At 47.8% G+C, this 27,706-nt stretch overlaps 16 protein-coding genes across 16 annotated transcripts; 7 read left to right on the top strand and 9 right to left on the bottom strand.

Annotated features, from left to right (window-relative positions):
• Positions 1 to 12: 12 nt before the first annotated feature.
• PHATRDRAFT_31764 (predicted protein) lies at positions 13 to 1,741 on the bottom strand (the record flags this gene model as incomplete). Its single annotated transcript, XM_002176635.1, has 2 exons — positions 13 to 762; positions 845 to 1,741. The coding sequence occupies 2 exons, from the start codon at positions 1,739 to 1,741 to the stop codon at positions 13 to 15; spliced, it is 1,647 nt and encodes a 548-aa protein (XP_002176671.1).
• Positions 1,742 to 2,589: 848 nt separating this feature from the next.
• PHATRDRAFT_31763 (predicted protein) lies at positions 2,590 to 3,417 on the top strand (the record flags this gene model as incomplete). Its single annotated transcript, XM_002177144.1, has 1 exon — positions 2,590 to 3,417. One exon carries the CDS (start codon positions 2,590 to 2,592, stop codon positions 3,415 to 3,417), a length of 828 nt encoding a protein of 275 aa, XP_002177180.1.
• Positions 3,418 to 3,778: 361 nt separating this feature from the next.
• Positions 3,779 to 4,673, bottom strand: PHATRDRAFT_42712 (predicted protein; the record flags this gene model as incomplete). Its single annotated transcript, XM_002176634.1, has 3 exons — positions 3,779 to 4,270; positions 4,358 to 4,402; positions 4,551 to 4,673. The coding sequence occupies 3 exons, from the start codon at positions 4,671 to 4,673 to the stop codon at positions 3,779 to 3,781; spliced, it is 660 nt and encodes a 219-aa protein (XP_002176670.1).
• Positions 4,674 to 5,185: 512 nt separating this feature from the next.
• Positions 5,186 to 6,780, top strand: PHATRDRAFT_9490 (predicted protein; the record flags this gene model as incomplete). Its single annotated transcript, XM_002177143.1, has 2 exons — positions 5,186 to 5,983; positions 6,061 to 6,780. Coding segments are annotated over 2 exons (1,518 nt in total), but the record flags the coding sequence as incomplete, so codon positions are not given.
• Positions 6,781 to 7,347: 567 nt separating this feature from the next.
• PHATRDRAFT_9427 (udp-n-acetylglucosamine transferase subunit alg13) lies at positions 7,348 to 7,716 on the top strand (the record flags this gene model as incomplete). Its single annotated transcript, XM_002177142.1, has 1 exon — positions 7,348 to 7,716. A coding segment is annotated over one exon (369 nt), but the record flags the coding sequence as incomplete, so codon positions are not given.
• Positions 7,717 to 9,416: 1,700 nt separating this feature from the next.
• PHATRDRAFT_8720 (predicted protein) lies at positions 9,417 to 9,767 on the top strand (the record flags this gene model as incomplete). The annotated part of the gene is made up of 1 exon (XM_002177141.1): positions 9,417 to 9,767. The coding sequence occupies one exon, from the start codon at positions 9,417 to 9,419 to the stop codon at positions 9,765 to 9,767; it is 351 nt and encodes a 116-aa protein (XP_002177177.1).
• A 225-nt stretch (positions 9,768 to 9,992) lies between these two features.
• Positions 9,993 to 11,302, bottom strand: RFC4 (predicted protein; the record flags this gene model as incomplete). Its single annotated transcript, XM_002176633.1, has 4 exons — positions 9,993 to 10,604; positions 10,708 to 10,808; positions 10,878 to 11,031; positions 11,117 to 11,302. 4 exons carry the CDS (start codon positions 11,300 to 11,302, stop codon positions 9,993 to 9,995), a joined length of 1,053 nt encoding a protein of 350 aa, XP_002176669.1.
• A 359-nt stretch (positions 11,303 to 11,661) lies between these two features.
• Positions 11,662 to 13,475, bottom strand: PHATRDRAFT_42708 (predicted protein; the record flags this gene model as incomplete). The annotated part of the gene is made up of 1 exon (XM_002176632.1): positions 11,662 to 13,475. Exon 1 carries the CDS (start codon positions 13,381 to 13,383, stop codon positions 11,662 to 11,664), a length of 1,722 nt encoding a protein of 573 aa, XP_002176668.1. The 5' UTR covers positions 13,384 to 13,475.
• Positions 13,476 to 13,990: 515 nt separating this feature from the next.
• PHATRDRAFT_9277 (predicted protein) lies at positions 13,991 to 14,971 on the top strand (the record flags this gene model as incomplete). The annotated part of the gene is made up of 2 exons (XM_002177140.1): positions 13,991 to 14,215; positions 14,270 to 14,971. Coding segments are annotated over 2 exons (927 nt in total), but the record flags the coding sequence as incomplete, so codon positions are not given.
• On the bottom strand, positions 14,970 to 17,606 carry PHATRDRAFT_17427 (predicted protein). The gene is made up of 5 exons (XM_002176631.1): positions 17,303 to 17,606; positions 16,156 to 17,197; positions 15,720 to 16,065; positions 15,377 to 15,647; positions 14,970 to 15,288 (listed from the first exon to the last, which is right to left on the bottom strand). The coding sequence occupies exons 1-5, from the start codon at positions 17,478 to 17,480 to the stop codon at positions 15,038 to 15,040; spliced, it is 2,088 nt and encodes a 695-aa protein (XP_002176667.1). The 5' UTR covers positions 17,481 to 17,606; the 3' UTR covers positions 14,970 to 15,037.
• Positions 17,607 to 18,138: 532 nt separating this feature from the next.
• Positions 18,139 to 18,711, bottom strand: PHATRDRAFT_31753 (predicted protein; the record flags this gene model as incomplete). Its single annotated transcript, XM_002176630.1, has 1 exon — positions 18,139 to 18,711. One exon carries the CDS (start codon positions 18,709 to 18,711, stop codon positions 18,139 to 18,141), a length of 573 nt encoding a protein of 190 aa, XP_002176666.1.
• Positions 18,712 to 19,195: 484 nt separating this feature from the next.
• Positions 19,196 to 20,013, bottom strand: PHATRDRAFT_42704 (predicted protein). Its single transcript, XM_002176629.1, has 2 exons — positions 19,693 to 20,013; positions 19,196 to 19,600 (listed from the first exon to the last, which is right to left on the bottom strand). Exons 1-2 carry the CDS (start codon positions 19,934 to 19,936, stop codon positions 19,212 to 19,214), a joined length of 633 nt encoding a protein of 210 aa, XP_002176665.1. The 5' UTR covers positions 19,937 to 20,013; the 3' UTR covers positions 19,196 to 19,211.
• Positions 20,014 to 20,834: 821 nt separating this feature from the next.
• On the top strand, positions 20,835 to 21,656 carry PHATRDRAFT_9200 (predicted protein; the record flags this gene model as incomplete). Its single annotated transcript, XM_002177139.1, has 1 exon — positions 20,835 to 21,656. A coding segment is annotated over one exon (822 nt), but the record flags the coding sequence as incomplete, so codon positions are not given.
• Positions 21,657 to 22,730: 1,074 nt separating this feature from the next.
• On the bottom strand, positions 22,731 to 23,695 carry PHATRDRAFT_42702 (predicted protein; the record flags this gene model as incomplete). The annotated part of the gene is made up of 1 exon (XM_002176628.1): positions 22,731 to 23,695. One exon carries the CDS (start codon positions 23,693 to 23,695, stop codon positions 22,736 to 22,738), a length of 960 nt encoding a protein of 319 aa, XP_002176664.1. The 3' UTR covers positions 22,731 to 22,735.
• Positions 23,696 to 24,031: 336 nt separating this feature from the next.
• On the top strand, positions 24,032 to 25,462 carry PHATRDRAFT_42701 (predicted protein; the record flags this gene model as incomplete). Its single annotated transcript, XM_002177138.1, has 1 exon — positions 24,032 to 25,462. The coding sequence occupies exon 1, from the start codon at positions 24,149 to 24,151 to the stop codon at positions 25,460 to 25,462; it is 1,314 nt and encodes a 437-aa protein (XP_002177174.1). The 5' UTR covers positions 24,032 to 24,148.
• A 102-nt stretch (positions 25,463 to 25,564) lies between these two features.
• PHATRDRAFT_31748 (predicted protein) lies at positions 25,565 to 26,659 on the bottom strand (the record flags this gene model as incomplete). Its single annotated transcript, XM_002176627.1, has 2 exons — positions 25,565 to 26,017; positions 26,120 to 26,659. The coding sequence occupies 2 exons, from the start codon at positions 26,657 to 26,659 to the stop codon at positions 25,565 to 25,567; spliced, it is 993 nt and encodes a 330-aa protein (XP_002176663.1).
• Positions 26,660 to 27,706: the final 1,047 nt, after the last annotated feature.

The raw sequence follows: 27,706 nt of genomic DNA, 5'->3' as shown, positions 1-27,706 counted from the left end.
CATAATTTTTTCTCAAACTCCCTGATACTCATTGTCGTTACGGAAACCTTTTGCTTGGTGTAAAAGAACCCGGTTCTGATGGGTCAAATAGCATAAGTCTGCTGCGGAAAGGCCGCTCGTATCTTCGTGGTGTGATTCAGACCGCGTTGACTGATAGAATTGTCTACTTGACGGAGGTGTCACATGGCCACCGCTAGCCCCGAGAGATTCGGCACGATGATGCAAGGATGAAAAAGGTCCAGTGCCCCACATCAGCTCTTCGTGCGTTGCCCCGAACGAACTCAAGCTAACGTTGCTACTATTATATCCAAGCGACGGAGAATTGGCCAAAGAAGCATGGAAAGGTAGAGGAGACGTATTTGGAGCGGGGGAATGCACGGAACGAACTGGTGTAAGAGGCTCCATAGCGTTCGTCATGGCCATGTCATCGTGCAACCCGGCAGATCCGCTCATAGTACTTAGTGATGATGGAGAGCTTGGTCGCTTGTATAGCTTGGTCGAAGAATCTTTGGTGACAATTGTCTTCGGGGTTGCTGCTGCTGTTTCTTCGTCTTGCAGGTCAGGGTCAGGTAGCGGAGCAAACATACTGATTTTGTAAAAGTCTGGACACTCGCCAAACTCCGCACCGTCAGTGGGTTTCGCTTTGCAGGTGACACGCTGCATTTTAAGGCAGATATCAGGGAGCCCACGTAGGAATAGCTCGTGGTAGTAGGAGTTAAGATCCGGACCCTCCGTGATACGTTTGAAACCCCAGCCGTTTACCTGATAAAGGAAGGGAAGAATATCAGTATGAGCCAGTGTTTGCAGGTCCGGAAGATACCGATGTGACCCCCCATCGACTTACCTGTCGCATAAAGGATGCGTATCGCTCCGAACGAAAGAACTTAGGAATCACATCCTTCTCAAACATCTTTGGCTTCAAAATTCTCCATGCTCTACCATGGGGCAGCCAGTCTATAAATTCTCGGTGGAGAGGGTTGGATATAATTTTGTGTAATTTGGACGGGAAGGATGTAGTAGACGGAGCTCTTCTCTTTTTCATGGACGCCCTTACGAAAAGCTGATGCTGCTCATCCCACGATTCCGACGTGAACGAGGCCCCATCATCCGTTACTTTGCTGGTGGACGCTACCACTGTTTTCGTGGGAGGGCAATTCAACGCATTTGACGCTCGCCGGTAGCCTGTGTAATACCCCGATCGTTCTTCGGCTGTGAACCCGTGATATTCGCCCCGGTAGTGCTCGGGCATGGTGCTGACCGGAGTCGACTGGTACGTAGGCACTCCGGCACGACACGGGCTGGAAGAGGTGCGCGGAGGCATCCGTGGGGGCAAGATACCGTACTCTCTGCCACTGTACGGAAGATGCTGCGGTGGGGGCATTCTCTCATTCGATTGCACCGATTGCGACCTCACGACTTCACTCCACGCTGCGTCGCGTAGTTCAGGGGTATGTGTTTGTATATGTGTATGTGTGCGCGTGTGACAACTAGATACCAGTGTCGGGGTTGTGTTGTAGTAACCAGATGGTGTGGAATGAGTTGGATGGGGAAACGGATACGGCGATGAATCGCGATACGTGCGATATCCCGGAGGCTGCACCGGTCCGATGCAGTCCATTCGTGTCGTGTGTGGAGGAGAATAATACTCTCCCCCAGCCGCACAGAAACGTTCGCCTGTATTTTCGTATTTTCTCGGCTCAAGACACACCTTTCGATGCCGAGTAGGAACCGGCGGTGCCATGTTATCGATTGGCTCAGACGACGAGTAGCTGGACCTTCTAGTCTGCTGCTGTGCATTACTCATCATAGACTCTATCGTACGAAACGAGCTCTAACCACGAAACAGCGTTGCTCATTTGTACGAATGTACGTCCAATCACAGGATCTCTCTCTGTGGTTCAGCCGAACTCGGACTTCGCAGTCGGTCTTGACAAAACCTCACCGGAAGGAACGAATCCTCACGGGGCCGTGCCCTACAATCTCATTCTTGCCCGGCATGCGTGCAGGCTTGCTAGGAAAAAGTGATCCGCAGAATTGAAAAATTCAGCATGATAATTCTGTTTAGGTCAGAGCTCGCTCGACCTGCAATGTCGGGCTTAAGCTTCTTAGTTTTCGATTAGAGGGGAAAACAACTTGTGTAGGAACGTTTACATCATTGGTTCGCGGATAAACACATCCAATTTCCTGCAGTCACGATCACATATAACACATATGCCAAATGGGACTCTTGAAAATGGCGGGCTGACTAAGAGGAGTGGAGCCAGCCATCTCCGACATCTTTATTTTATATGTATACATATTGCAGCTCTTTTTCATCTTTACGCTTAGGAGAAACCTAACACGCACGTCAGCATCATTGGGTAGGAGATTTACGTTCACCCTCCAAATATAGGCAATTTAGATGCTGCTTCAAAAGCACAAGAAACCCATTGGGATAGGCATATTCTACTGCCGCAAACTCGGCACGTCCGAAGAATACGAGAGGTAGTAGCTCTAGCTAGCTATTCTAGTCTCCAACGATCGTTGCGCTCCATATGTACTTCGCCCTTCTTCCACGCCGTCCTATTCCCGATAAGGGCTTGCGTGACCATGGCAACAGATTTGGAATCGTTTCTCAACACGGCCATATTCTTCGCCATTGTCAGCGCCGCGGTGTATGTTCTGTTGATTCGACCCATCTTGCCGCACGCCCAGCTACCTACCGCCACGCAACCACGGCGGACGGCCCAGAACGATGAACACGGTGGTATCGATCCTTCACGGGTGGCAATCCGGTCGGTGACGAAAATTTGCACGGATGCACCGCCACACTTGGAACCCAATAGCCGATTGCGCACCAACGCACACGGCGCCAACGTTCTGATTGACGGTCTATTGGCGTTTCAGCATACGCGAGCGGCAACGTACCGACAGAACCTATCGCAAGGCACGGATACTAACGCGATCAATCGCAAAGATCGCGCTCGAATTTTATCACATTTTTTGAAGGATGGCGCTCTTGCCGCGCCTCCCGAAAAAGGTAGCACCATTGCGATTTCGGTACCGGAAAATGAAGTGGGCTGTACCAAATTAAAGCGCATTCTTTATTTACTGGGAACTTATTATAATGTTTTTGTGATCCTGGTGGGGGATGAAGGATTTGTGGAAATAGACCGAGACGAACGTCTTCGGGAACTGCGGGCAGGAGGAGGCGGTGTTCCTGTTGAAGTAATTCCAGATCACCGAATCGTAGCTACCACCACTGTTCCGGGTCGGGTGGCCTTTGTACGGCAAGTGCAGCGCATAGAGCTGGTTTTAGATTTTGATTCAGAGATCTATAACAATCTCACACGATTTGGACACCGGGTACTGGTGTACGGAGCTGGCACCGAGGTCGAACACCAGGCTTCACGACTTGGAAATGATTTTCTCTCCTGAAACTTTTGCTCGAGATAAATCCCTTCGACTGCTAGAAATAACAGAAACAATAAAATCATCGATTTTTGAAGGCGCTGAATCTCTTGATCGTAGTTTGTAATGTATCTTATATTAACAAACAGATAGCTTGCATGATATCTACGGCGTGCAATACCTCTCCACAATTCTCGTTAACCGTTGGATCCTTCAACATCTATTAAAAACTCAGCCTTACGATAGGATCTGAATGTGAACTTCACGTCAGCAACTGTGAATAAGCCAGAATGTAAATACTGAAATTGCGATCGATAGTGATGGAATCTAGTGATTACGCTAGAAAATTAGAAAAGATAGCTTCGGTTCGACCGAAACACTTGCGCTTCTAATCCTCTGAGGGTTCCTCTGCCTTCTCCTCGCCTTTGGTCGATAGACCGGCAAGCGCTTCCGCCGCTTCGTCGGCTGCTTTTCCGCCGTCCTCGCCCGGCTTGTCTTCACCGTTCAAAAGTGCTTGCATCTCACCTTGATATTTCTCAAAGGCCGCTTTAAATTCCAGTGCTTTGTCCGAGTCGCCGAAACGAATGGCAAAAACGGTTTCGACCAACTCTCCTCCAGCGAAATCGAAAGCTGACCAGACCCAAGACCGGTCGTTTCCAGCGTTTGGTTTCAGTACACAGCGAGGGTCCAATGCATGATTGGCAATCACTTTCATTGTCTTTTCCTGGCGCATCAACACGCGGATCCGTTGATGCTCACGGTGACGCAAAATGCGAATGTCTCCAATTCCTCGTTCTCGCCATGACTTAGTTCCGGTCCCTTTATCTAGCAAGGTCTCTCCGAAAATGAACAGCTTCGATCGTTGCGAAAATAGAACTTCCTAAGAAAACAGGAGCAAACGAGTTTCAGGAATAGAGATTTTTAAGAGGAGAGCCGAAAGATCAAGCCACGGTGCTTCTCCACTTACCTCCTCTTCTTCTCCCGACTTCACTTCAACTTCTTCAAGTTTGACCTGACAACGGAACGAACGAAAGATAGGAAGGTTAAAAGGAATGAAAAGTCAAAGAAATGGAGGGTTGTGGTAGGGTTTCTACGCAGCTTCTACAGCGGCGTGCAAAGGCGTGTGCAATGACCAGCACGGTTCGAGCGAAATCACTTACCACTGCTTCAAAGGTAGCGGTGCTCTCTTCTTCAGGTACATTCTCGCCACCTTCTTTTGTTTCAACCACCTCTGCAGGACTCTCGTTGGGAGTTTCCGTCGGTGTTTGGGCTTCTTCACTCATGGTCCTGTCTGGTTTTGTAAATTTCACTTCCGAAAACGAAAGGGATCGTTGCCGCCGTTCAATTGTGGGAGGCGCGCTCAAATCACCGTCAGCGAAGTAATAAAAGCGTCTGGCCTTCACACCGTAGTTAGATGTGTCTCGTGATCAACTGTGCTTTTATTGTTAGATTTACAAAGGATGAAACAAAGTATATGCACCTAAATATGTACTCACAAAATTAAAGCGTCCACGCCACGACCCAACTTGAAGCGGCTAATTCTGACCGAATACCTCCGGTCTTCCCTCGCCACAAAACCAGGTTGGCAGTAGCATATCGAGACATTCGCTTTCTGTCTTTTTCTTTCATCAGGAATTGTTTGGATAGCGCCACTTTAGGTTGTAGAGGAGAGAGGCCGTGAACCGGTGTCATGGAAGGACTACGAATGGAAGAACGCAGCCTTAATCGTCCTCAGATTCCGCGTTCTGGAGATCGACATTGCTTAACTTGGTGCCGGATGTCTGGGCGGCAAGGAATGGTACCACCTCCACGATCCGGTGCAGCGAGTGTTGTAGTCAAAGGCCGTCTCTACGTCTTTGGGGGATACGGCGGAGGTACAGGCCGACTGGATGACTTCTTCCAGTACAGTTTCGAAACTGGGCAATGGGACGAAGTCAAAGTGCTTTCCGAAGCAAAACCAGGTCGTCGCGAGAACAACGGTGTAGTAATTTCGGATAGTAGCCGATCCATTTATCTATTCGGCGGATATAATGGAAGCTCTTGGTTAAATGACTTGTGGAAGTTTGACATCGAAAGTCAGCGATGGACGTGCATTCAAGAATCGTCAGATCCGGACCGAGCGGATGACGCAAACGCGGCTTCAGGGGATGTTCCTGCCGGGCATCAAGTAAGAGGCAAGGCTCCAAGTCGTCGATTTGGTTACGTATCGGTTGTTCATGAAGGGAAGTTTGTTTTGTTTGGGGGGTTTGACGGCTCACGCTGGTTAAACGACATGTTTGAGTTTGATTTCTCCACCAAAACTTGGTCGGAAATCGATGCGAAAGGTTCGCTACCGAGTGTGCGTTCCTGTCCTGCATGGGCCAAGGATGAGACACATGTTTACATTCAGGGAGGATATGACGGTGTTGAGCGTAAGGCTGACTTTTTCGCTTGCGATTTGGCAACCTACACGTGGACCGAGCTACCGTGCTATGGAACTCCTCCTTCTCCAAGATATTTTCATTCCTGCTGCCTGTACGGTAACAAAATGTACTGTTACGGGGGATACTCCGGAAGTGAGCGGTTGGCGGACATGTTCGCATACGATTTTGAGGTAAGCGGTTGAAATCGTGAATTTCAGCATTCATCGTTTTGATGCTTACAGCACTCTTTTCTTTATTCGATGAACAGACGAATCATTGGGTCCAAGTCGATTGCTCCAGTGGAGATGCTCCCAGCGGGCGTTCGTCTCTGGTAGCACAGGTATACGAAAATTGCCTCTACGTATTTGGGGGCTACAATGGAGCTACGGTACTCAATGACTTCTACAAATTCCGGCTAAAACCCATTTTAATGCCTCCACCTACGCTCGTTAACGACTTTTCCAGAATGATAAACAATCCTGACCTTTCCGACGTGCGATTTCTGGTCGAGGGTAAAGACGTTTTCGCTCATCGCTCTGTTCTGGCTTTTCGTTCGGAGTACTTTCGGGTTATGTTGTGTGGTGGCATGAGGGAAAGTTTGGCTCGTCAAGACGCTGGGACTTCTTGTGTGCCCAGTCACGACCTTCAAGCAATTGACCTTCCAAATGTATCACACTTGGTCTTTTTGAAAGTTCTGGAATTTCTATACACAGACTCAGTAAAGGACGTCTCACTTGAGACCGGTATATATCTGCTCATTGCGAGTGAGCAGTTTATGCTCGATCGGCTAAAGGCCCTCTGCGAAGATTTGATTAGGAGAGACATTCAAGTTGAAAATGTTATTGGTATATTGGCCGCCGCGCACAGCCACCATGCGGCAGGGCTCAAGGATATCGCGTTAGAGTATATTATGCGAAATTTGAATGATCCTGTGATTATGGCAGGTCTCGCTGACTTGAAGTCAGAGCCAGATTTGCTGCTGGAAATTATCCAGCGCAACACCAGCACATCACCGACTACCCGCACAGTCGGCTCTGGAGGCTTCCACGGCATAGCCGATGGCCCCTTTGGAGGTGGATCAGAATGGAGCGCCAGTCGATAAACTTGCCCTCGCCTGATGTAACAATTTGAAGCAAAGCCTCAACACTGAATATATAACAATCAGACTACTGTGTTAAAATAGCATGCCACTTTGGTGCCTGGTAAGGAACTTACCCTTTGTCAGACGGCAATCATTTCCTTATCCGCATTGGCTACTGACAGGAATGTTTGTTTCCGCTTACAGTAAGCTTGTCATCGGACCGTGATCACCTTATCTGTGACGGAGTTTCACTTGAGACGAAACCCTACTCCCAGTCAGGGGAAATACAATTTTGTGACCGTTTGTAACAACGATCATTGACTGCGAATCTCCCATTCAGGGCAAAGTCATTCACTGTCTGTCAATTCGTAGTCAGAGTAGCAAGAGACTTGCCTGATTTTCCGTTCCAATCTCTTCTCTATTCCTAGCAAAAGCGTGCTGTCAAGAAAAGAGTTCAACCAAGACGTCTTTCACATGAGCGGCACAATTTTTGTTACGGTCGGAACAACCCTGTTTGAGGCGCTGATACAAGCTGTTTCCACGGATGATGCTCTACAAGGGATGGTCGAGAACGGGTATTCCAGTTTAGTCATTCAATATGGGAAAGGCGCCAAGCCGCCAATCCTGTCTTCGCCATCTCTGAATGTTGAGGTATATGCGTTCAAGCCAAACTTGACGAGCGATATGAAAGCGGCGGATTTGATCATTAGCCACGCTGGTGCTGGGACAGTAATGGAAGTACTGCGTCTTAAAAAGCGAGCCGCGGTTGTCATCAACACAATGTTGATGGACAATCATCAGACAGAACTTGCCGATGCTATGGGCGAGCGACATCACATACTTGTGGTGGACAACCCCTCTAAACTATGTGATCCTACGATGTGGAAATCTTTTGAAACGTTTCGTCCTCTTCCATACACAGGAGGCAACGACTATGACTTTCCACGGTTATTAGACGCTTTTATGGGAGTAACTAAAGAGACATAAGGACAATGTAAATTTGTGCTTTACATCACTACAAAGCAGGCTTTACTTTTTGGCGGCCCGGGCCGCTTCTCGAGCCTGTACCTTAGCCCAAGCGTCGCGCTTGCGCTGCCCTTGAGTTTTCTTTTCCACCTTTGGCGGCTCAATCATAGTCTTGACTTTTTCGGCAATGTTCAGCATTTTCTCCATATCGCTGTCGTATTTTTCGTGGAACCTGTCGTACGCCTCTTTCCATTCCGGCTCTAATTTTGCGGCTTCTTCTTTATCCATCATTCGAACCTCTCCCCACTTATCACTGATTTTCTTGATCTCCAACTGATCGGTCGACATGTCCGCCTCTTCGATCATTGCCCGGGCGGCAGTCTGGTGACGTGCATGTCGTGGAGCGACGCCTAGAAATTCACGAGGCAGAAAATCATATGAGAACACTATCGTGCAGGCCAGATGGATGCGGTCTTTCTCACTCCTTTTCCAATATGAGGCTTGCGCTACACATATGAAACGTCAAACGTTCGGTTCCACGTTCATATCTCGCGGTCTTTGCCACAAGCACACGTAGAAAAAAACGATTCCGGTTCCGACATCATGTATTTTTTGGCGAAAACAGGAAACAACAAGAAGCACCATACCCCGTCTCCGCAATATTGTGGTTCACTGAAACATACCGAAGGATGCAACACCGACAAGCAAGCTAGAAAGGAAAAACGCAGTCTTCATGATACTGCCTACTTTCGAAAGATGGAATGTGCTGTGTCTTGCGAGAAGAGGCTGGGATGATGGGCATACATTTTTCATTTTTATGTCAAACCTAGTAGGAAATCGACGTTCCTATCTCCATGTGCCGCTCTAAGACTACAGCTAACAAATATACTGGAATCTAGAATGCTTCTTTATTTTTTCTGTCTATCACGTACTCTGTAGAACACCACCTGCGGTTCTCTGACGTACTTTCGACCGCTCATTCTCCAACACAGCGCTCCCGCAGGCCATCACGCCGCCCAGCGAGAGTAGGCCTTGGGTCGCTCGAGCCGACGCTGACCAAAAACATCAATAACAGAACCGCAGCCTCCCGTTGCTCACTTCTGTCCATTGTCCTAAAAGTCCCTTCCCATGCGTGTGTTGGTACTTCTTTCTCTCCTTTTTATGGGGGCCTCTGCTTTCGGTAGGTAGACAGACAGCTTGTAGAAAGGTGTAGTAAAGGGACACCCAATAGGACCTATGTTATTGGACTGGCCTTGAAAAGCCCGCAGTAAAATTCCATCCTCGCTGTGGGATACAGTAGGACCTGCGATTTGGCAGCTATTCTTGATAGTCAACATCAAAGAGGCTCTGTTGTCCGATATTTTTCTGATTGATTTCGGTGTTGTTCGGATATAGTATTCTGTAGTTTCATTGCAAGTGCCTGAACTCCCCGAAAACCCTCTCAACGAATACTAACTCTGGCGTTCTCGTGTGTTGCAGTCACTGGAGGTAGCTCCTTTGTTGGACGGTCTATCTCGCTGATGGAACCTTCGTCAGTTTCCCGTGGTACGCCTGCGAGCCGCTCCGAACTCAACATGATGCGACACCGTCACGGATTCAAGAAGCTTAGTAAGCCTGCCGATCAACGCAAGGCCTTGTTACGAGCATTGACTACCGAAGTAATTCGACACGGACGCATCAAGACCACGCTCGTGCGGGCCAAAGCTGTCCGTAAGCATGTGGATCATATGATTGAATTGGGAAAGCGCGGTGACTTGCACGCCCGTCGTCAGGCCCTTGGCTGGGTGTACGATAAAAACCTGGTCCATTCCTTGTTCGAGGCCGCCCCGGATCGTTACGGTGAACAGAACGGAGGGTACACACGTGTTCTACGAACTGTAGCACGACAGGGAGATAACGCCAAGATGGCGATTATTGAACTAGTGTAAGCAATTTAAGTATTCTCTTAAAGCTGAAAATTATGGTAGTTCGAATCTGTAGATGATGAAAATCCACCCACTCGCTAGCTAGCAGGGTTACCCTGAAGCATTTCACAATCATCTGTGGAAGGAGTGCATGTGTGCTTGCGCCTGTGCCATTGAAAGATTTGTCGTTAATGTATTTGATTGACAGTGAAAAACTATGCACACATACCGTATCATTTGCAGAAATAACTATTGATTAATTGTCTTGGATTGTTCAAAGCAGCTCACAGCCAAGCTACAAACAGTCAACAGCTGCAATTGCTCATCTCCTCCCTCAATCATATTCTTCTCTGCTTCAGCGATTCGAATTGCTAGTTCGGCCTTGGACAGTTCGTTCAAGTCCTGGTCAGTGACGAGCTTGGGCACGAGAGCTGACAGTAGCAACTGAGCCGAAAATCCTTCCGCACTTAGAGTTTCAACCACTTTCTCCATCGTGTCGAAGGAATTAGAGAGGAGAGCTGTCCAAAGCATATCCACAATAGCTGGTGGTGGTAGACCGGCGATTTCGGCCAAGGCAGCCTTGTCCACCTTGGCACCACCAGCTGCCAACGAGTGGACCGACTGCAAAGTTGTCACGGCCTGACGCATGTCACCGTCCGCATATTCTAAAATGTCGTCCAACAAGTCTTTCTCGGATTCGGAGCAATTTTGTTCGTTGGCGATCCATTCCAGTCGGGCTTTCATACTGCTCGGAGGTAGGGATTGGAATCGAAATTTAGCGCAACGCGAGGCTAGGGGTTCTATTACCCGCGTGACGTAGTTGCAAATTAGAATGAAGCGAGTTATCTTGGAATGGGCTTCCTGAAACGCAAGTAAAGAGAATATGTAGCACAAAACGTTAGCCCCGTCTCAGTATGTTTTGTCGAACAAAGCACAACAAGCTTCATCATAAAAGACGACTTACAATGATTCGTCGTAGAGCAGCTTGTGCGTCGGGTGTGACTGTATCGGCCTCATCAAGAATGATGATCTTGAAAGGAGGATTGGGATAGTTCTCCATATCGTCTGTCTCCATCTCATCGCTACCAGCGTCTTTCTTCTTGAGAAAGAAGCTCTTGGTGGACGAAACGTTACTGTTTCCTTTCGCCACGGTCAAACTAGCAAAATGCTTGATTTTGTTGCGCACTACGCTTATCCCACGCTCATCACTTGCGTTTAACTCTAATACACGGCGACGCCATTGCGAAGGATGCCAGAGTTGACGACACAACGCCAAAGCTACGGAAGTCTGTTTGATTGGTTGCGAACGTGAGAAGAACGAAAAGATATAATAACAAAGACGAAATGGTATCAAATCGAGTCTGAGTTTGTACCTTTCCACTGCCGGGAGGCCCATAAAGTAACAGATGTGGCAAGCGGCCGGTGGTAACCGCGTTCTGGAGTGTCGCGACGACTTCGGTTTGATGCGACACTTCCTGTAACGATTTCGGTCGATACCGTTCCACCCAGGGCCTGTTATCCTGGACCAGAGTAGGCTGGGTGGCTAATTCGTCAGACATGGTGATGAAATGTAAAACACTGGCTAGAAGAAAATGTTTATCGTCACGACCAACACTAACTGTAATGCCAAATCTTCTTCATTGTGGTGGATTGACAGTGAAAAAGGGATGCGGAAGAAAATCGGTGCAAACGCGCGCCTGTCGATTTCGCGCCACTCTCGTCAGAAACATCGGGGTAGCCTTGCAAACCCTATGCTAGGAATATCAAACTATCGCTCTCTACTCGTATCCGCAAGATTTTGGAATGAACAAAATCAGAATTTACTAGACTGCAAAATACACTCCGAAAATTTAGCCATAGACTATACTGAACATTATGTGTCCAGGTAGTCATCGAGTAGGGGACACATCCCCTTCGCTTAGGATTCAAGGATGTGAGCTTGGTCCCAATCCAAGCATTTCTTCGCCAAGGCTTGGTGTAGCTCCTGTGCGCGCATTACTTGGTCTGACGGTACCAACATTTCGTACACAAACCCACCGTCTAAAGTTGGAGTGATGACAGATGCAAAAGTGCGACCCAACGGCAATGGGTGTGAGGGGTGGCCGTGAAATGCCGCCAGAGGATGGCATCCAAATTGGATCTTCCACAGAGGAAATTGTCCCCAACTAGTAGTCGAAAACGACGGAGTTGACGAAATCCTTGAGATGGTGCTAAATTCATTGCCCAAACGAGATTCCTGTAGGCCACGAGGAACCTCCAAAAGTCCCGCAACAAGAGCTCTTCGGATGGACATGGCCGCTAACCCTAGTTCGGCTACCGTAATTGCGGAGCGCACGCAAGAAGTAGCAAGGTCGGCTGTCACGTGGGTGATACCGTTGCCGAACAGGTTCTCTTGCACGTCAAATTTCCCTCTAAGGTTGACAACCATTCGAATAGCGTGATTCGGCTCGTTCGCCAAGTTCCGTTTCAGAAGCCAACCAAAAGCTGTTAGCATATCGTTTGTCGAAACAAAAGCAATATTATCATCAACTGCTTGTGCAAATAAGGATCTTCCCAGCAATTTCATTGCTAAAACAAGTTCCGGGGGAAAAGCTAGGCGAACATATTCATGCTCAACTCGAGCAGGTTCAATGTTTAGGGCAGGGGACAAAGCAGCTTGTTGCATACAGTTAGCGTGCCACAAATCTTGCAAAAACCGAGGCACGTATGTCTGTTCGATCACGGGTACAAAAGAAGCATGCGGCTGCATTGTTTGCTCATCATTGCGCTGCAGTCCCATAAGTAAGGCCAAATCTACTGTCATCATTCCAGAAACCGTTGCTTGAGATCGGTCATTGCTTTGGCTTTCTCCTTTTATTTCTTTCATGATTGATACCTTCCGCGGAAGTTTTGCATTTTGCTGAAGCTTTTCCCAACGACGAGTGTAACGATGGCTCCAACGAGAAACAAAATCGACACAAGATGCCGTGTCTCCTAGAACGTGGTTGAAATTGATTCCCAACGCTGTTCCGCCACACTCAAAATTAGTAACGCGAATTTTTAGTAGACTTCCCGGGTAATCGGTAAAGTCATGGGTGTCGTTTTTTTTCGGTCGATGCGGAAACAGAGTATCAAAAATCGGTAGCAACACCGGGTGCCCGTTGCCTGCCTGATGCGTGTGGCCCCATGCTTGATCTTGCCACTCTGAGAAACTCATGTTTATTGTTCCAAAAGAAATTGGTACCGTATCGTTCGGACTGCATTGTATAGACATGTGTTGATACAGACGTCCACCTGTTTGCGGAAAATCCTCGCGTAAAATCCCTTGCAAGGATTCCAATAATCGTGCTTCGTTGAGCGCTCGCTTGAAAAAGTAAGCGAACGGTAGCTGTTCATGACGGAGGTGAATGTCGACCAACGTCAGAGGAATGCGATGGGACCGGCTGTTCGTGCGTACGTTATATATATCGTTGGTGAGAACTGATACAGACTCGGGATCTCTCGCCGTTGACGGTACTTTCGGTTGGTGAACGCTACTCCAGCAAGCTTTCGAAGCACGGAGCAGCCGACTATTGGGAACAGTACGTAGACGCTGTACCGGAATCGCTGGCAGATTGCCTTGTGCTTGGCAGATGAGTACTTGTGGTCTTCGCTTAAGCATGCTCAGTTGTCTCGCTGATCGACAAGGGAAATTTGACAAATAAACCCCGATGTTTGACCAAGGTGGCTTGTTTGTATCTTGATCGAATCGGTCGGCACCTCAGAAAAATACAACTGCGCCGGTGGTGGTGTTACAATCAGCGAGTCGTGATTTGTTAGTTTTACTATTAGCATGACTTCGTGACTTTGCGTTTCGCGCCATTTTTACTGTAGAAATGCCTCATGTCAGGCATGAACTAGACGTGATATCGTGTCCCACACGACAGGAACAAAGATGGACAAACTGTTACAGTTAGCAAGGAATGTTAACAGGGGCGCAAGTTCTGACAGTTTGACTGTGGTTGTACAGGGGCCGGCCCCATGCACAAAATCATTCGTCTCATCGCCGTAAAGCGAGATCGACTGTTAACCCTTATATTAGCTGCCTCTTGAGAAAGCGTTGACTGTGAAGTTTAATCTCTCAAGAGTTTTGTTGTCAAATCGAATCCCCACGTCGAACACATTTATTGTAATTGCATCTGTCGATCGAAATCATGAAAACTCATTTTCCCACGAAAATGTTTGGAACAGTCCTTTGCTTTTGGTTCGTTGTATGGTCAGAATGCGGTTCCTTTGTTACGGCGTGGGGAAAGGAAGGCCACGAGGTTGTTGGAAATCTTGCCTGGAAGTTGTTGTCGGAACAATCGCAAAGCGCCGTTCGGAATATTCTACAGGATGTCCCTATCCCCGACAACTGCACCGCTTGTTCTCCATTGGGACAAGTTGCGGACTGGGCCGACACAGTCCGGCGTACGCATGAGTATTTTTGGAGCGGACCGCTTCATTACGTGGACGTCATGGACGAGCAGATTCAAGGAGGTTGTCCTGTTCGCAACGAGACACAAAAGATTAGCCAAGATGAGTGCCGATTCGAGTACGAACGGGATTGCGCAAACGATATTTGTGTGGCTGGAGCGGTGGTAAACTATACACGGCATCTACAGAAGTTTCGTCGAGATGAGACTCGTGAATACGGCGATGAGCTGCTGGTTCGCGACAGTCTCATGTTCTTAACTCACTTTGTTGGCGACCTTCATCAACCTTTACATGTTTCTCGATCGTCGGATCGGGGTGGTAATTCCATCCACGTTGTGTACAGCCCCGGAAATGCAGACACTGCTCCCAAAGACGGACGCTTGGGCTATCTTCGAGCTGGTCGACACCATCACGTTGACAATCTACATGCCGTTTGGGATACCGGGATAATCGAGACCTGCGTCAAGCTCAACTACAAGGAATCGAGAGTTCTCTGGGAAAAAGTCTTGTACGAACGCATTATACAGGCGCAAGGTACAGGGGAATGGGACGTATGGACATCCTGCCCTAATGGTGCTCAGCAGACATGCGTGTCAGAATGGTCCGAGCAATCTCTCGAATACGCCTTGATATGGGCGTATCGGAACGTCGACGGAACCGCCATCGGTGACGGAACGCATCTCAGCCATGCGTACTATGAAACGCGATTACCGTTTGTGGAGCATCAACTTACTGTTGCGGCTGCACGTTTGGCTACGACTCTTGAAATTTCATTTACACAAAACGTTGCGTGATAGTGCTAACTGTAAACTATGTAAGTATTTCTTCACTGTGTGTCCTTTGTCAGAGTGAACTTACAGTTAGTAGTGAACGACGGCACGAAGACAATTGCCAGCATGCATAGCATTGATGGCATCGTTGGTTTTTTCAACCCCATGGAAAACATGCGTAATAAAATGGTCGATCGGTAAGTTCCCATCCAGATGCTGTCGAACCAATTTTGGGACATCGGTTCGACTTTTGTAGCCTCCAAATGCAGTGCCTTTCCAGATGCGACCAGTTACGAGCTGGAATGGACGAGTTGAAATTTCATGGCCAGAGGCAGCCACTCCTGTTGAGAAATAAAGAGACAGTTGAGGGATATAAGTTTTTGGGTGCCACAAAGTAAATGACGTGGCATCACGTCTTATAACCCTTACCGATAACGCAAGAAGTGCCCCAGCCACGATGAGCACATTCTAACGCAGCACGCATGACTGAAGTGTTTCCCGTACAGTCAAAAGTGTAGTCAACACCCCACTGGGTTAAATCGCCTGCAATATACTGCTGAACAGGCTTGTCCAGCTCGGCGCTATTGACACAATCGGTGGCTCCAAGGTCTACTGCCGCCTGGAATTTGGATGCGTTGATATCTACAGCAATGATGCGACTAGCGCCAACCATTTTCGCAGCTTGAACAACAGCCAACCCCTGATAAAAAGATGCCATGACCTTAGAAACAATAATACAGCACAAACCGAATCGTGAAACGCGGCTACTTACGACAGCACCAAGTCCGAAAACAGCGACTGACGAGTTGGGCTCGACCTTGCAAGTGTTGAGAACAGCTCCAAGGCCAGTTGAAACTCCGCAACCAAATAGGCACATCTTTTCCAAAGGCGCTTCAGGAGCAATCTTGGCGCAAGAGATCTCGGAAAGGACTGTATATTCCGACATAGTACTGCATCCCATGAAGTGGTAAATAGGATTTCCGTTTTTATCCTTGAAGCGAACCGTATTATCGGGCATGACGCCTTTCCCTTGGGTCCCACGGATAGATGGGCAAAGGTTAGTTTTAGGACTTTGACAGAAGATGCATGAGCTCTCCGCACACTGCGGCGTGTAGCATCTTCGTAAACCAGAATCATTTAAAAAAGACAAACGAAAAGTCAGTAATCATGTGAACCGACCATATCAAGATCTATTCAAGATCACTCACGGAATGACATGGTCGCCAGGTTTAACAGTGGTTACACCTTCTCCGACGGATTCGACGATGCATCCAGCTTCGTGACCAAGGATACAGGGGAATAGACCTTCTGGGTCTTTTCCCTCTAGTGTGTAGGTGTCTGTATGGCACAATGCATTCGCCACCACCTTGACGCGTACTTCGCCTGCTTTCGGTGGATCCACTGTTATCTCCTCCATAGTTAACGGTTCCTTGGCAGCCCGAGCAACCATTGCTTTGCATTTGATTGGTTTACCCACCATTTCACTAAGATTACCAGCCTCCCTTTCAACCATCCGAAGTTCTGCTTTACCAGCAGCTTTTCGGAGCCGACTGGCATGGAACCCGATATGGTCCACAATAAAGGCGGCAATAAAATGGTACGAATGGTCGTGTCCGTCTTGCCGACGAACCGTTAACTTTTGGCCAACTTCTTCGGCAGCCTTCTCAAAATCTTCCACTAAAAGCTGCCCCGCATCGCGAAATTCGTCGTTTGTGCCCTCATCTATTAGAATATCGTCAAAAATGGAACCTGTCCCACTATTTTTTAGAAGCAAAGTAGCATCGTGAGGTTTGCCTGCATCGACCGATCCGAAATAGTTTTTGAAGGCTTTTTCACCCCAAGGGCAGGCAGTGGGATGGCAAATGGGAGAAAAAGCTGAAACAGACGCCCATGATCCAGCAGGAGCTTTCAACGCCAGCGTGAGAGCGCCGTGTCCTCCCATCGAATGACCGCATATCGAACGCACTCCATTGGCGCCAACTCCCCATTCAGATTCCACCAGAGCGGGCAACTCCTTGGAAATATACGATTCCATATTGTAGTTGGCATCCCAAGGGGCGTTCGTGGCATCTACATAGAAGCCACCTCCAGTCCCTAGATCGTAACTGTCATCGGATGGAATGTCTTCCCCACGGGGAGACGTATCTGGCATGATCATAGCGATGCCTTCCTCCTCGGCTCTCGCAAAGGCGCTACCACCAGCCTTTTGGCAAAAGTTTTGATCTGTGCATGTCAGGCCGCTTAGCCAATCTGTGAACAAACGCAACAATTTTTCGGCAAAGCAAAATCTGTGTAAGAATACTGCGTTGAAATACGATGTCGGCTCCCACTCATCATCTGAGCATCAGAACTTACAGATCGCAGGAAGTGGTGCTTTGTTCGTGCCAATCTTGTAAACGGAAGGCAGAAAAATGGCAAAAATCATATCAGTGTTGGTGGACGACGACTTGTGCTTGACTCGATGCAACAGACCACCTTTGGTAGTGACTGCCGTCGTGGAGAGTATCTCGATCTCGAACTTTTTGTTGGACATTTTGAAAGAGGACGTTGTGGTTCTGCTCGGTTTCTTTCGAGTTGTTAAGAAGTTTGTTGGTTCAAGAAACGCTTTTACAATACTGAAACAGAGGACCGCTAGTATTATGGACTTCAGATGGAGTCGACTGTGCAAATGTAGAACTATCATCATGTGAAAAGACACAGTTCGTGTTTGCTGGATCGTACTGACTGTGACTTCGATGGCGATCCAAGATCCGATTCGAATTGTGCGGTGGCAAGCTGCGTACTAACTACGAAGTTGCCATATTGACTGTGACACCAATCCAAAGAATACCCGGGATACCTTTTCTTCTTTTTCCCGGGTCAGACGTAAGCGATGGATGAAGCTAAAAAGTGAAAATTCTGTACCTATCTGCAAAAGTGTGAATTCAGAAGCTCATAGTAACAGCAAGTTTGGAATCAAACCATTTACATTAATCACAATAAAAAATTATAATCAACTACAGGCAGACACAAACCAGTATTTTACTCTAAATAAACCAATTTGGATACAACTCCTTTGTCGCCCATCCGGAATGAATGGTAGATTGTTTGATAAATGCGCGGGCAGTCTCTACCCTGCGCCTTGTTGGTGCTAGAGGGGCTGCCTTGTTATAAGTTGAGGACGGCGCAATCCAATAATAACTTTGCGTTCTTCATCTAATCAGACCATTCAAAAGATCAGACAGCTGAAACGCTTCAGAAGGGTCAACAGCAATAGTTCGGACCCCGCAGGTTTTGTTGCAATCCTCCACAACAATTTCCGTGTCATCAAAAAACAAAATTTCTTTCGCGTCAACACCGAAATGGCTTTTGATCTCTTCCATGTGATGTCGTTTGATCTTTTTATTCTCTTCCATCCCATCGAAATGCCATCGCGGATTGTAAGCAACAATGAAAAAGGACCGAGCAATAAGAGCGGAAAATGTTGTGTCCACCAATGCTTTCGCTAGCTCGCTGCCCAAAATGTGGGTCTCACGTTTAACGTCGCCGCTGAATTCAGCTTCGTCGGAATGAGTTGCTATTGCTAGACCGAAGCCATAGTCGAACAACGCTGGAATCAGCTCAGAAAAAGCAGGGCTCGCTTTGGAAATGTAAAACTGTAAATCATTTCGACGCAGTCGGCCACGGCTAAGCATCGCCACGGCCGTCTGATCCATATCAAAAGCAACGACCTTGATGTGATCACGACGAAGCAGCCGTATACACTCCTCGACAACTGGATTCATTTAGCTAAATAACAGTGAAGAATGAACGCTGACGACGGGTAAGACAGTGCATTTCTTGAGATGTTCTACTATCTCATAGTACAAAGAGCAATATCCTTCTCCCGTCGGTTCTATTCCTTGCCTCCAACAACCACTTATCATGCTCGACATCATGGTCTCTCTTTAAAACTTACTGCGCGCTTACAGTTAAGTGTGAATACAGGTAGGAAAGTCAGAAAATATAACCATAGTCGAAAGACTGTCGTCCAGACAAACAATCTCATAGAATTGAGATAAGTCCTACTCATACTCCAAAGCCAATGTCAAAAATGAAGTAGAAAGTCGACCAAGTGCTACTACCCTTAAGGCTAATCTCAAGCTCGTTCATCGACAAAGAAAGAACAGTCTTTTTGTTATTGTTGACCATGACTTTTAAACACTCAAGTTAGATATAATCGAAATCTGCCGATGCTCCGCACTTGATTGATCGTACAATTCATGAAGTCGAATAAAATATCGAATTACTTCTTACTTCGTGCTTCGCCTGCGCTAACATCAAGGAAATCTGGGATATACGTTTTTTTCCATAGTCTATAATGAGACGTCTTTTTCCAAACATAATAAAAGTCTATGATCTCCTGAGTTGATTTTGTCTTGATGAATTTGTGAATATGATAAAAGTCTTTGCCGTATTGTGCCATGGCACCTTCGAAAATAGCAATCTCATACGGCGACCATCGCTCAACTACGGTGGGCCTGCGCAATGGACTAGCTACGAACGCTAGGGCCGATACAGTTTCCAACGGAAACTGTCGTCTCGATGTGTCGTACCCATATGGCCCAAGCTGTGAAGTCGGCAGCAGCATCATGTGGCTTGCAAAGTCGATATAGTCCTCAACTATCTGATGTGCTGTATCGGTGTCGTTTATTTTGTAAATTGGCTATCGGTGAGAAACAGGCCAAAAAAGTCGTGGAGAGTCTAGAGAGCTGAAACTACCGTACCTTTCCACCTAGACCTTGATTTCCCATCGTCAACACCGTTTGTAGATCCTTCTGTATACCCATCCACTTCAGTGTGAACGCTTTCAACTTCGTCCGATCTATCGCCGTCTCTAAAACGTTTGGAGTAGTGATCGGTACCGTCATTATTGACGGGGCTGTCGTGTTCTCGCGGTCGTTTAGACCTGAGAGTCGTCCCGTCTTCTATCCTGTCATACTCTATCGCTGCTTCTTCAATTTTGCTCATTTATTGTGTTTACTGACTGTGAATGACACAAGCAAAAAGGACTTCGGTCGGTTCGAAAAACAAATAACTCGTAGCGATTTGCTTCGATGATAGCAACATACAACATATCGTGAAAGCTGTCCCAGGTTTGACTTTCTTTTCGACGGCGAAACTACACGTTCACCAAAATCGAATAGGTAAAATCCGGGTCATGCGGGACAAAAAGTGATGGAGGCAGTTCCGCACATCGAAATGCCTCGACCCGATTCACAGCAGCATGTCCACAATCTCAATCGCAGGTGTTTTCAGGAAGTAGATTAGACCCAGACTTCATCATGCCGGTACGTTCTTTGATGGTTTGGCGACTGAGAAACTCAGCGTCAACTAAAGAGTCGATTTACTCGCGGGATCACAGCGAAGCGGATATTTTCCATATAGTGCTTCTTCCGTGTCAATTTCATGCTGAGGTGATTCCATATTCTACTCCAGTTTTACCGCTGCTCTACCTACGACAGAATCGCTCGTGACCGGATTTCACGGTGAAGTTGAGTTTGTCCACTTTCACCGAAGTGATGAACATGAAGATTGTATGTGCTTTAAATGAAGTTTATCTTGCTTTCTACGAACGAATCGTGAAGTGCATTCGGTGGTGGTAATAGTGAAAGAGCGTTTAATTTCTTCTCAAAGTGGTGTGACTAATGGAGCGTGAAAGTGTCAGGTCACAAATACGCTCTGATAAAGTTGTCTTTCCTTTCGAACACCTGTCGAAATGAATCGCCATCCTCCATTGCAGCCATTTTTGCTAACACCTTCTCCTACTTGCTACTCTTTCTTCGATCCCCTTCCGCATACCGTACCATTTCCTCGATCTCCACCGGACAAACTCGCGTTGTGTATCGTAAATATACAACGACGTCACATGAATCAGATTTCACGCGATAAATCTGCAGACCTAACAATTTTAACTCTCTTGGGGGAGGGGTCGTTTGGTGCAGTATACAAAACACAACACAAACCGACAGGTGCCATCGTCGCCACAAAAATTATTCCGAATGCAGGTGGAACTGCGAGTGAAGATGAAAAGATCAAGGGCGAAATCGATATTCTGAGTCGGTGCGATTCACCGTACATTGTTGGCTACTTCGAATGTTTTATTAAATCTCCATCAAATAAACCGGGGGAAATGTGGATTGTTATGGAATACTGTGAGGGTGGAAGTATGACGGACCTACTGGAAGCAAGCGGGGCACAATCGCTACCGGAAGATTGCATTCGTGCAGTTTGTGCTTCCATTGTCTTGGGTTTAGAATATTTGCACGGTGTCGCGAATGTGTGTCATCGCGACATTAAATGTGGCAACGTTCTATTGACCGACGATGGACACGTCAAACTGGCAGATTTTGGTGTTTCTGCTGAGCTTACGAATACCCTCAACAAACGTAAAACCGTGGTCGGCTCTCCCTACTGGATGGCACCGGAAGTCATTCGAGAGTCACACTACGATGGACGAGCTGACGTATGGAGTTTAGGAATTACAGCAATCGAAATGGCAGAAGGCGCGCCACCGCACGTAAATCTGCATCCCCTTCGTGCCATTTTCGTGATTCCAACGAAACCAGCTCCAACGCTGGCAGATCCTGACAACTGGTCGCCGGAAATGTTAGATTTCGTCCGGTGCTGCTGTCAGAAAGACCCGAGCCAACGGCACGACTCAGCCTTGCTCAGCTCACATCCATTTGTGAAGCAAGACGTCATGGCACTGCGAGAGATGCATCGCGGAGCGACGTCTACAACAAACGCAGACGCACGGGCGAAATACCAGAAAATGGCGGATGCATCCTCCCGTAAGCCTGGACTCGCTGCAATTCTGAAGGTGATGTCTCGTTTGCAGAAGCGAATGAGCGCCATGAAAGAGAAACGAGGGAAAGAGCGCGACTCTGGAAGCTCAAATTCTGGGCAGTTTGAGAGCGGAAGTAGGACGGCTATGTCTGGAGATAGCGCACATGACATTGGCCAAGCAGCAACAATTGCAATGGGCGCTAGCACATCTGGATCCGTTGACCGCCTAAACACAGCGACGTCTTCTTTGAACATCGACGATGCGGCCACTATCTTCACACCTGACTCTGTTCGACTACGCCCGGGCGCTAGTCTACTCGAACTGGAACCTGACTTGGCGACTGACCAGCAGCTAAAATCTGATCTGGATATACTATCCCTGGCCTTCACTAAGCGCCTGGACGCTTTAAAAATGGCGCATGAGCTTGGCCAGCAAAAGCTTCTTGCAGAGGCCCGTCTTCGGAATCGAATCCCTTTGGATGTCAATGACCTTATGGAGAAGGCGGCTCGGCACCACGGAATGGATGATAGCGCCCGGAAAGCAATGTCAAAAGCTGCAGAGATTCCTTCAATTCGGGGAGTGATCGAAAAATTTGAAGCTGGTCGTCCGATGACGGATACTACTCCTGCGTTCGATGCTGATAAGGTTACGGTCCCGGATTTATCCAAGATGACCTCATCAATTACGAGTCCGCCTGAGCAATACCTGAGAGCTCCAGACGATAATCTTTTAGGGGCTTCCACGGAGCCAGAATCCGTTTCTGTTTCGTGATCTATCATGGAGATCATCGCTTCAAGGAAGAGTACAATCTATTGACCTTGGCGGCCAAGAGAGCCAGTACCAATCTTCGCTAACTTACCTAGAGATAGTTAATCTACTTGAAGATGGTAGACGGCTCGTAGAATGTGCCTTTCTTTACCGTGAATATGTGTTCTTGCCTACGGACACACCGACGGTAGTTGAAGATATTGTCAAGACAATTAGAACTTAGTTTTTTTAAAATCCCCTATTGCTTGACTATCATACCATCCATCATCTGCCAAGGTACTACTTGGTGTTGTCGATGCCTTCTCGGGCTCCATGGTGGTGTATGAGTTAACAGGTTGCGCAGCGGTCTCGTCCCAGGACATTTTAGTAAAGGCCTGACATTGTAGTATGAAAAACACTGAATGTAACGTATTGGAAATGTATATTTCGCGCGGTGTATATTTCGAAGGTGCAATAGTAAGTCGCAGGAAGTAAAACACGATCAGTAGAACTTCCAAAAGCTTGTCTAGATTGAGGATCGCTTTCAGACGTTTCTTTGCGGATTGTGAAGGTGACGTGATGGATGCCACAGCCCCCGCCATGTTGGCGATAAATAGCACGGCCAAAGGAATAACAAAGAAAAGCCGCGTTAATCCGCTCTTGAGTTGATCAGCAACTTCGTAGAGATGAACATCTCTCCACATCAGGACAAAGAAAATGAGAGCGCGGGAACCTTTTCCGACCGAAGTCAAGAGTTTCATCCTTCCTTTTTCGTCTCGCGGAGAGTACATATTAGCTGCGGCCTGTTGTCGTTGTTGAGTACGCCAGTAGTCGACTCGCTCTTGCACTGTCTCGTGGAACGGGTCGTCGTTTTCTGGGACGGGTGCGCCTGCGTACGCTTCCGGGTACATCGTCCCGTCACTAGGGACCCGGGCAAACCCTGAAGTCTGGGGAAAATCGTGGGGAACTTGACTGCTACCGCCACGGGTCGACAACGTGGTAGATATTAAATGTTTGGTGCATTTGCCAGGATTCAATATCCTTGCTCCTTGTCGAGCTGAGGAAGCTTGCACTGGACAGGCTACCGCAAGCCATACACAAGCAAGAAGACCAAATTTTGCGCAAGTCGAGTCCAATCTGCCAGTCCAACCAACTGGAGTGCTTCTTCGAACATGATTAAAAGGTACACCCATAGTAAGTCTCTTTCGTCTAAATTCAGCTGAGTTGGGTGGGTCTCACAGTCGATGTGTAGCTTGGCTTGCTAGTAGAACTGATGGGACTCCCAAGGCCTTGCTTGATCTTCACATCGACTGTGGAAATTGTGAAACCATCACAGTCAACTGCCAGGTGTCGTTCCCATGGATTCTTGCGAACTATAAGAGATGAAATAGATTCCGGATTCTACAATATTGGACTCGCATATTCGTCGTCGTACGACAATCCACGGATAAGTCGCCACTGGAGCTTGTTTCCGAGGACGATCGCCTTCCCTTGATATGATGGAACCCAACATATCTCATAGCAACGAACAGCTTTTTCGGGTTCGGCCATGATGCGTTGGGAAAGTTGACAACTCTTATTTTCCTTTGTCCACGCAATCTTTTCCTGAGATTTTTCGACATCATTTGACTGTGAAGTGGCAATCCATGGCTCATAGATGTCCACCCGGTGGAAGCGAACGGGGCTCAGACGACTCGCAACAACCGCGTCAAGAGCCATCACCGAACTATCAGCTTGTTCAGAATCCTACACTCGCGGCAGCGCCTCTTTCTACGCTTCCATCCCGTCCGATAGCGATAGTGCGAAGGGAGGGAACAAACAGCTATAGTACAGATGACGATGATGACGAGTATTTTCCAACAATTGACGCGGACGGGGACGTAGACGCTATAGGCTTTTCGCCAGAGAATACCGGGGCACGATCCTTGCCGTTACGATTTCTGCGAGCACCGCACTTGGGGTCGGTGCCAATGAATTTTGATTCTCTTGCTGAGCAAAGCATGTTGCCTCCACCTATGTCTGCTGTTTATGAACGAGACGTCGAAGGGAGCCTGAAGACTAGTCTGGATGAGAACAAGCCTAGTGAAACATCATACGGGTCCCTTCGAGACTCTCACGCACAAAGGCGTTTTTTTGACGGGCCGGCGAGCTATCGCGACAAGCGAACGGGAAGCATTCGAAACATTGATCGACGTGTCAAATTTCATACCAATACTGTTGGGTCGATGCCATCCCCGACTGTTAATATTAGTGAGCGAATGCGGCAAAGAAGCCAAGACCAGAAACAGAAGTTGACGAATCAAAAATTGGAGAAGCAGCACGACACCACTACTTCATCTCTCTCTGCTATGATTGAAGCATCGACTTTGAATGGCCCTGGCTCGGAACCAACCTTGGAGCATGATGCGCCATTCAACGCGCGAGCGGTAGCTTTCAGCGATGAGGATTCGTTCCGACCTATCCCAACGGAAATGCTGTCGGCTTCACACACCGCTTTCGAGATCCTACTAAACACTCCAATTTTGAAAGAACGTAGAGTTGAACAAGATACAGAGTCTGGTTCACAGAGAGAACTACCGCGTGATGCCGACGGGAACAACGCTCTCTTATCTCGGTCGATTTCAGACCCAACACCAATTCTACATTCACAGAGGGACGGGGCATCATTGCACTCAAGTTATGTGCTCGCATCGATGCCTCCACAGACAGTTGCGCCATTTGCAGGCTCTGCCTCCACAGTCATGGAGCCTTCGGTCTACAGTACAAACAATTCGTCAATTACGGATGCACTCTTGGAGTTTTCTTCGGATGATACATATTCTCGACCGACATCGTTTGCTTCTACTCAAGCCGGAAACTCAAATGTTGCTCTCAATTTAACGGATATTCCTCCAGAATATGCTGCTGACAGTGAATACAATCCCGATACTGAAGGAGCTTTTGATATGGATTTTGAGTAGTGCTCTTTTCATCTTTGCTACTAACTGAACAGAAAAGTGCAATAATAGCTAGCCGTAATCCATCGTCCTGTCATTTTAATGGTATCATCTAGAATGGCATCCTCATTCCCCCATCATAGAACATGGAGATGGTGCAGTTGTGGCTACTTGCTGTTGAGCTGAGGTAAACGGAAATGAACTATCGTCTTGGTGTTGTAACCGCAACGACCCGAAAGTCGGACACCGTGACAAGCAAGGGGTGCTTTTTGCATCAAGTTCGGTGCTCGAATCGGGTGTTCGCCCAAAAGAGAACTGACATTCGAATGTTTCATAATTCGGTTCCATGGTGAGTGGCAGCCCCATGTCCTGGGCAAAAAAATTCTGGGTCGGGATTTTGCACGAATTGACACAAATAGATGCGCAGCCACTTTCCTCCAGAAAACGACAGCGTTTTACCAACAAACCTTGGCCCTCACCCACCTCACCACCGTCTACCACAACGTCATTAATCTCACATTCGCCCATAAGCCATGTTCCCGCAACTTTCGTCGCCCATGCGTTCATTCGAGAGGAGAACTAATCAATTTGATCTGGCACAGTGAGAACAATAATTAAAAAAAAACGAATCATTATCGGTACTGACTGTGAATAGGTCACAACCCCCTGCAACTGACGTACCGCTGGAAATGGTTTGGAAAACAAAACAGCGTAGGATCCCGGCATCCAGGACGGAAAGAGCTCCCGTAGTACTTGTTGCGCAGCACTGTGGATTTTTCCTTGCGAGAAGCGCCTATTCATGGCGGCAGCGAGATCGATGATCCCCATAAAATCTGTCACGTTGCGTGACGAATCCGCTCCGCCGACGTGGCCAGCGAGTTTTCGCCGGAACACGCGGAGGAACAGCAAATCCATCCATCGGCCGAGCGGTCCAATCGCCGTCTTTTCATAATCTGGCTTGGTGGCCAACGATGGTCCCGGCACAGAGGTGTCCAGGAAATTTTGTTTAATCTCATTGGAACTAGTTCCTTCGGATGCGTGTCGTTGAAGGCACGTTGTTGGCGATGCTACTTTTCGGTGACTGTGCGAGAGTTGGCCAGCTTGGCTAAAGAGGAATGCCGATGCCGTCGTGGTACTGCTCAGACTACCGAGTATCAGCTCCAAAACCAATAGAGCTACCGGTAGTACTGCTACGCGGGGCAACCTTTGCTTTCGCCGCATCTCACCGCGCTCAACAAGAAACTTTGTCACCTAGAACTATTTCTTTGAACTCCTTGCCATATCGCAAAAGAACGATCAGGGAACGATGGTGGTCCTGATGGACTGTCCCTCTAAACATTTGCGCACAGTTCAATTGGGGAACATTTTCTCTTAAAGACGTCGTTCTACAACATTGGGCTATGATAATGTTTCCAATATTTGTCTCTCTTTCATCCTGTGACATGTTGAAAAGTTAAGAACAAGACACTTTCATCTTTCAAACTATGACCGTGGTTCTTATTGGATAAACACAACTTTTGGCACGAGACCGCACGACAGCACACGATACGTTTCCCGGAGCACTGTTTCCGTTACTACCTAGTCCATTTGGCTTTCGTTGTGGCAGAGTTCTTGACAGTGAGTTTTCGTGCCCAACGCGACAAAGACTGCGCGCTGCTTGAACGCCGTCCTTGGTGTTACCGCTGTCGATCACTTGATTGCTCTTGCGTCCTTTTCGATCCACTTGGCCTCCGAAATCAAGAAATACAAGGAAACCAAATCACCATGATTCCCTGCACTTCGCCACGTCACATATGGCTCCTGTTAATGGCTTCCTCTTGCTTGGCGTCACGTTTTGTGATGGTGGGGGGGATTCTACAGACGGAAGCGTTGGAAGTGCATTTAAGTGATGCTGCGCCTTCCCGTTCGACCTATACAATCCTGACCTCACAGGCATTCTTCGGGTCGCTTCCATCCATGGACCCGACGAGCAATCCTCGAATGTCGCTGTCGAAAGCTCCCGAGGACAACCTATTGCTGTGTCAAAATCATACTGGCGGGTCAGAAATCACCGACTCTTCGACCACTACCCAATATGGAGGCACCATGATGCTAGTCCCTCGAGGAACTTGCTCGTTTGAGACGAAGGCCTGGCACGCACAACAGCTCGGGGCCAAAGGGATTCTCATTTACGGCAATCTAGCATCACGATACGATTTGAATACCACCAACAAAACAGAAGATTACGAATACTCGATATTGGATATCACGTACCCTTTAGAGCTGTAC

Source organism: Phaeodactylum tricornutum, chromosome 1 (genome assembly GCF_000150955.2).
Source record: "Phaeodactylum tricornutum CCAP 1055/1 chromosome 1, whole genome shotgun sequence".
In the NCBI taxonomy this organism is placed as follows: domain Eukaryota; phylum Bacillariophyta; class Bacillariophyceae; order Surirellales; family Neidiaceae; genus Phaeodactylum; species Phaeodactylum tricornutum.
The sequence above is the reverse complement of the archived record's forward strand: the minus strand, read 5'-3'. Positions and strand labels throughout refer to the sequence as shown.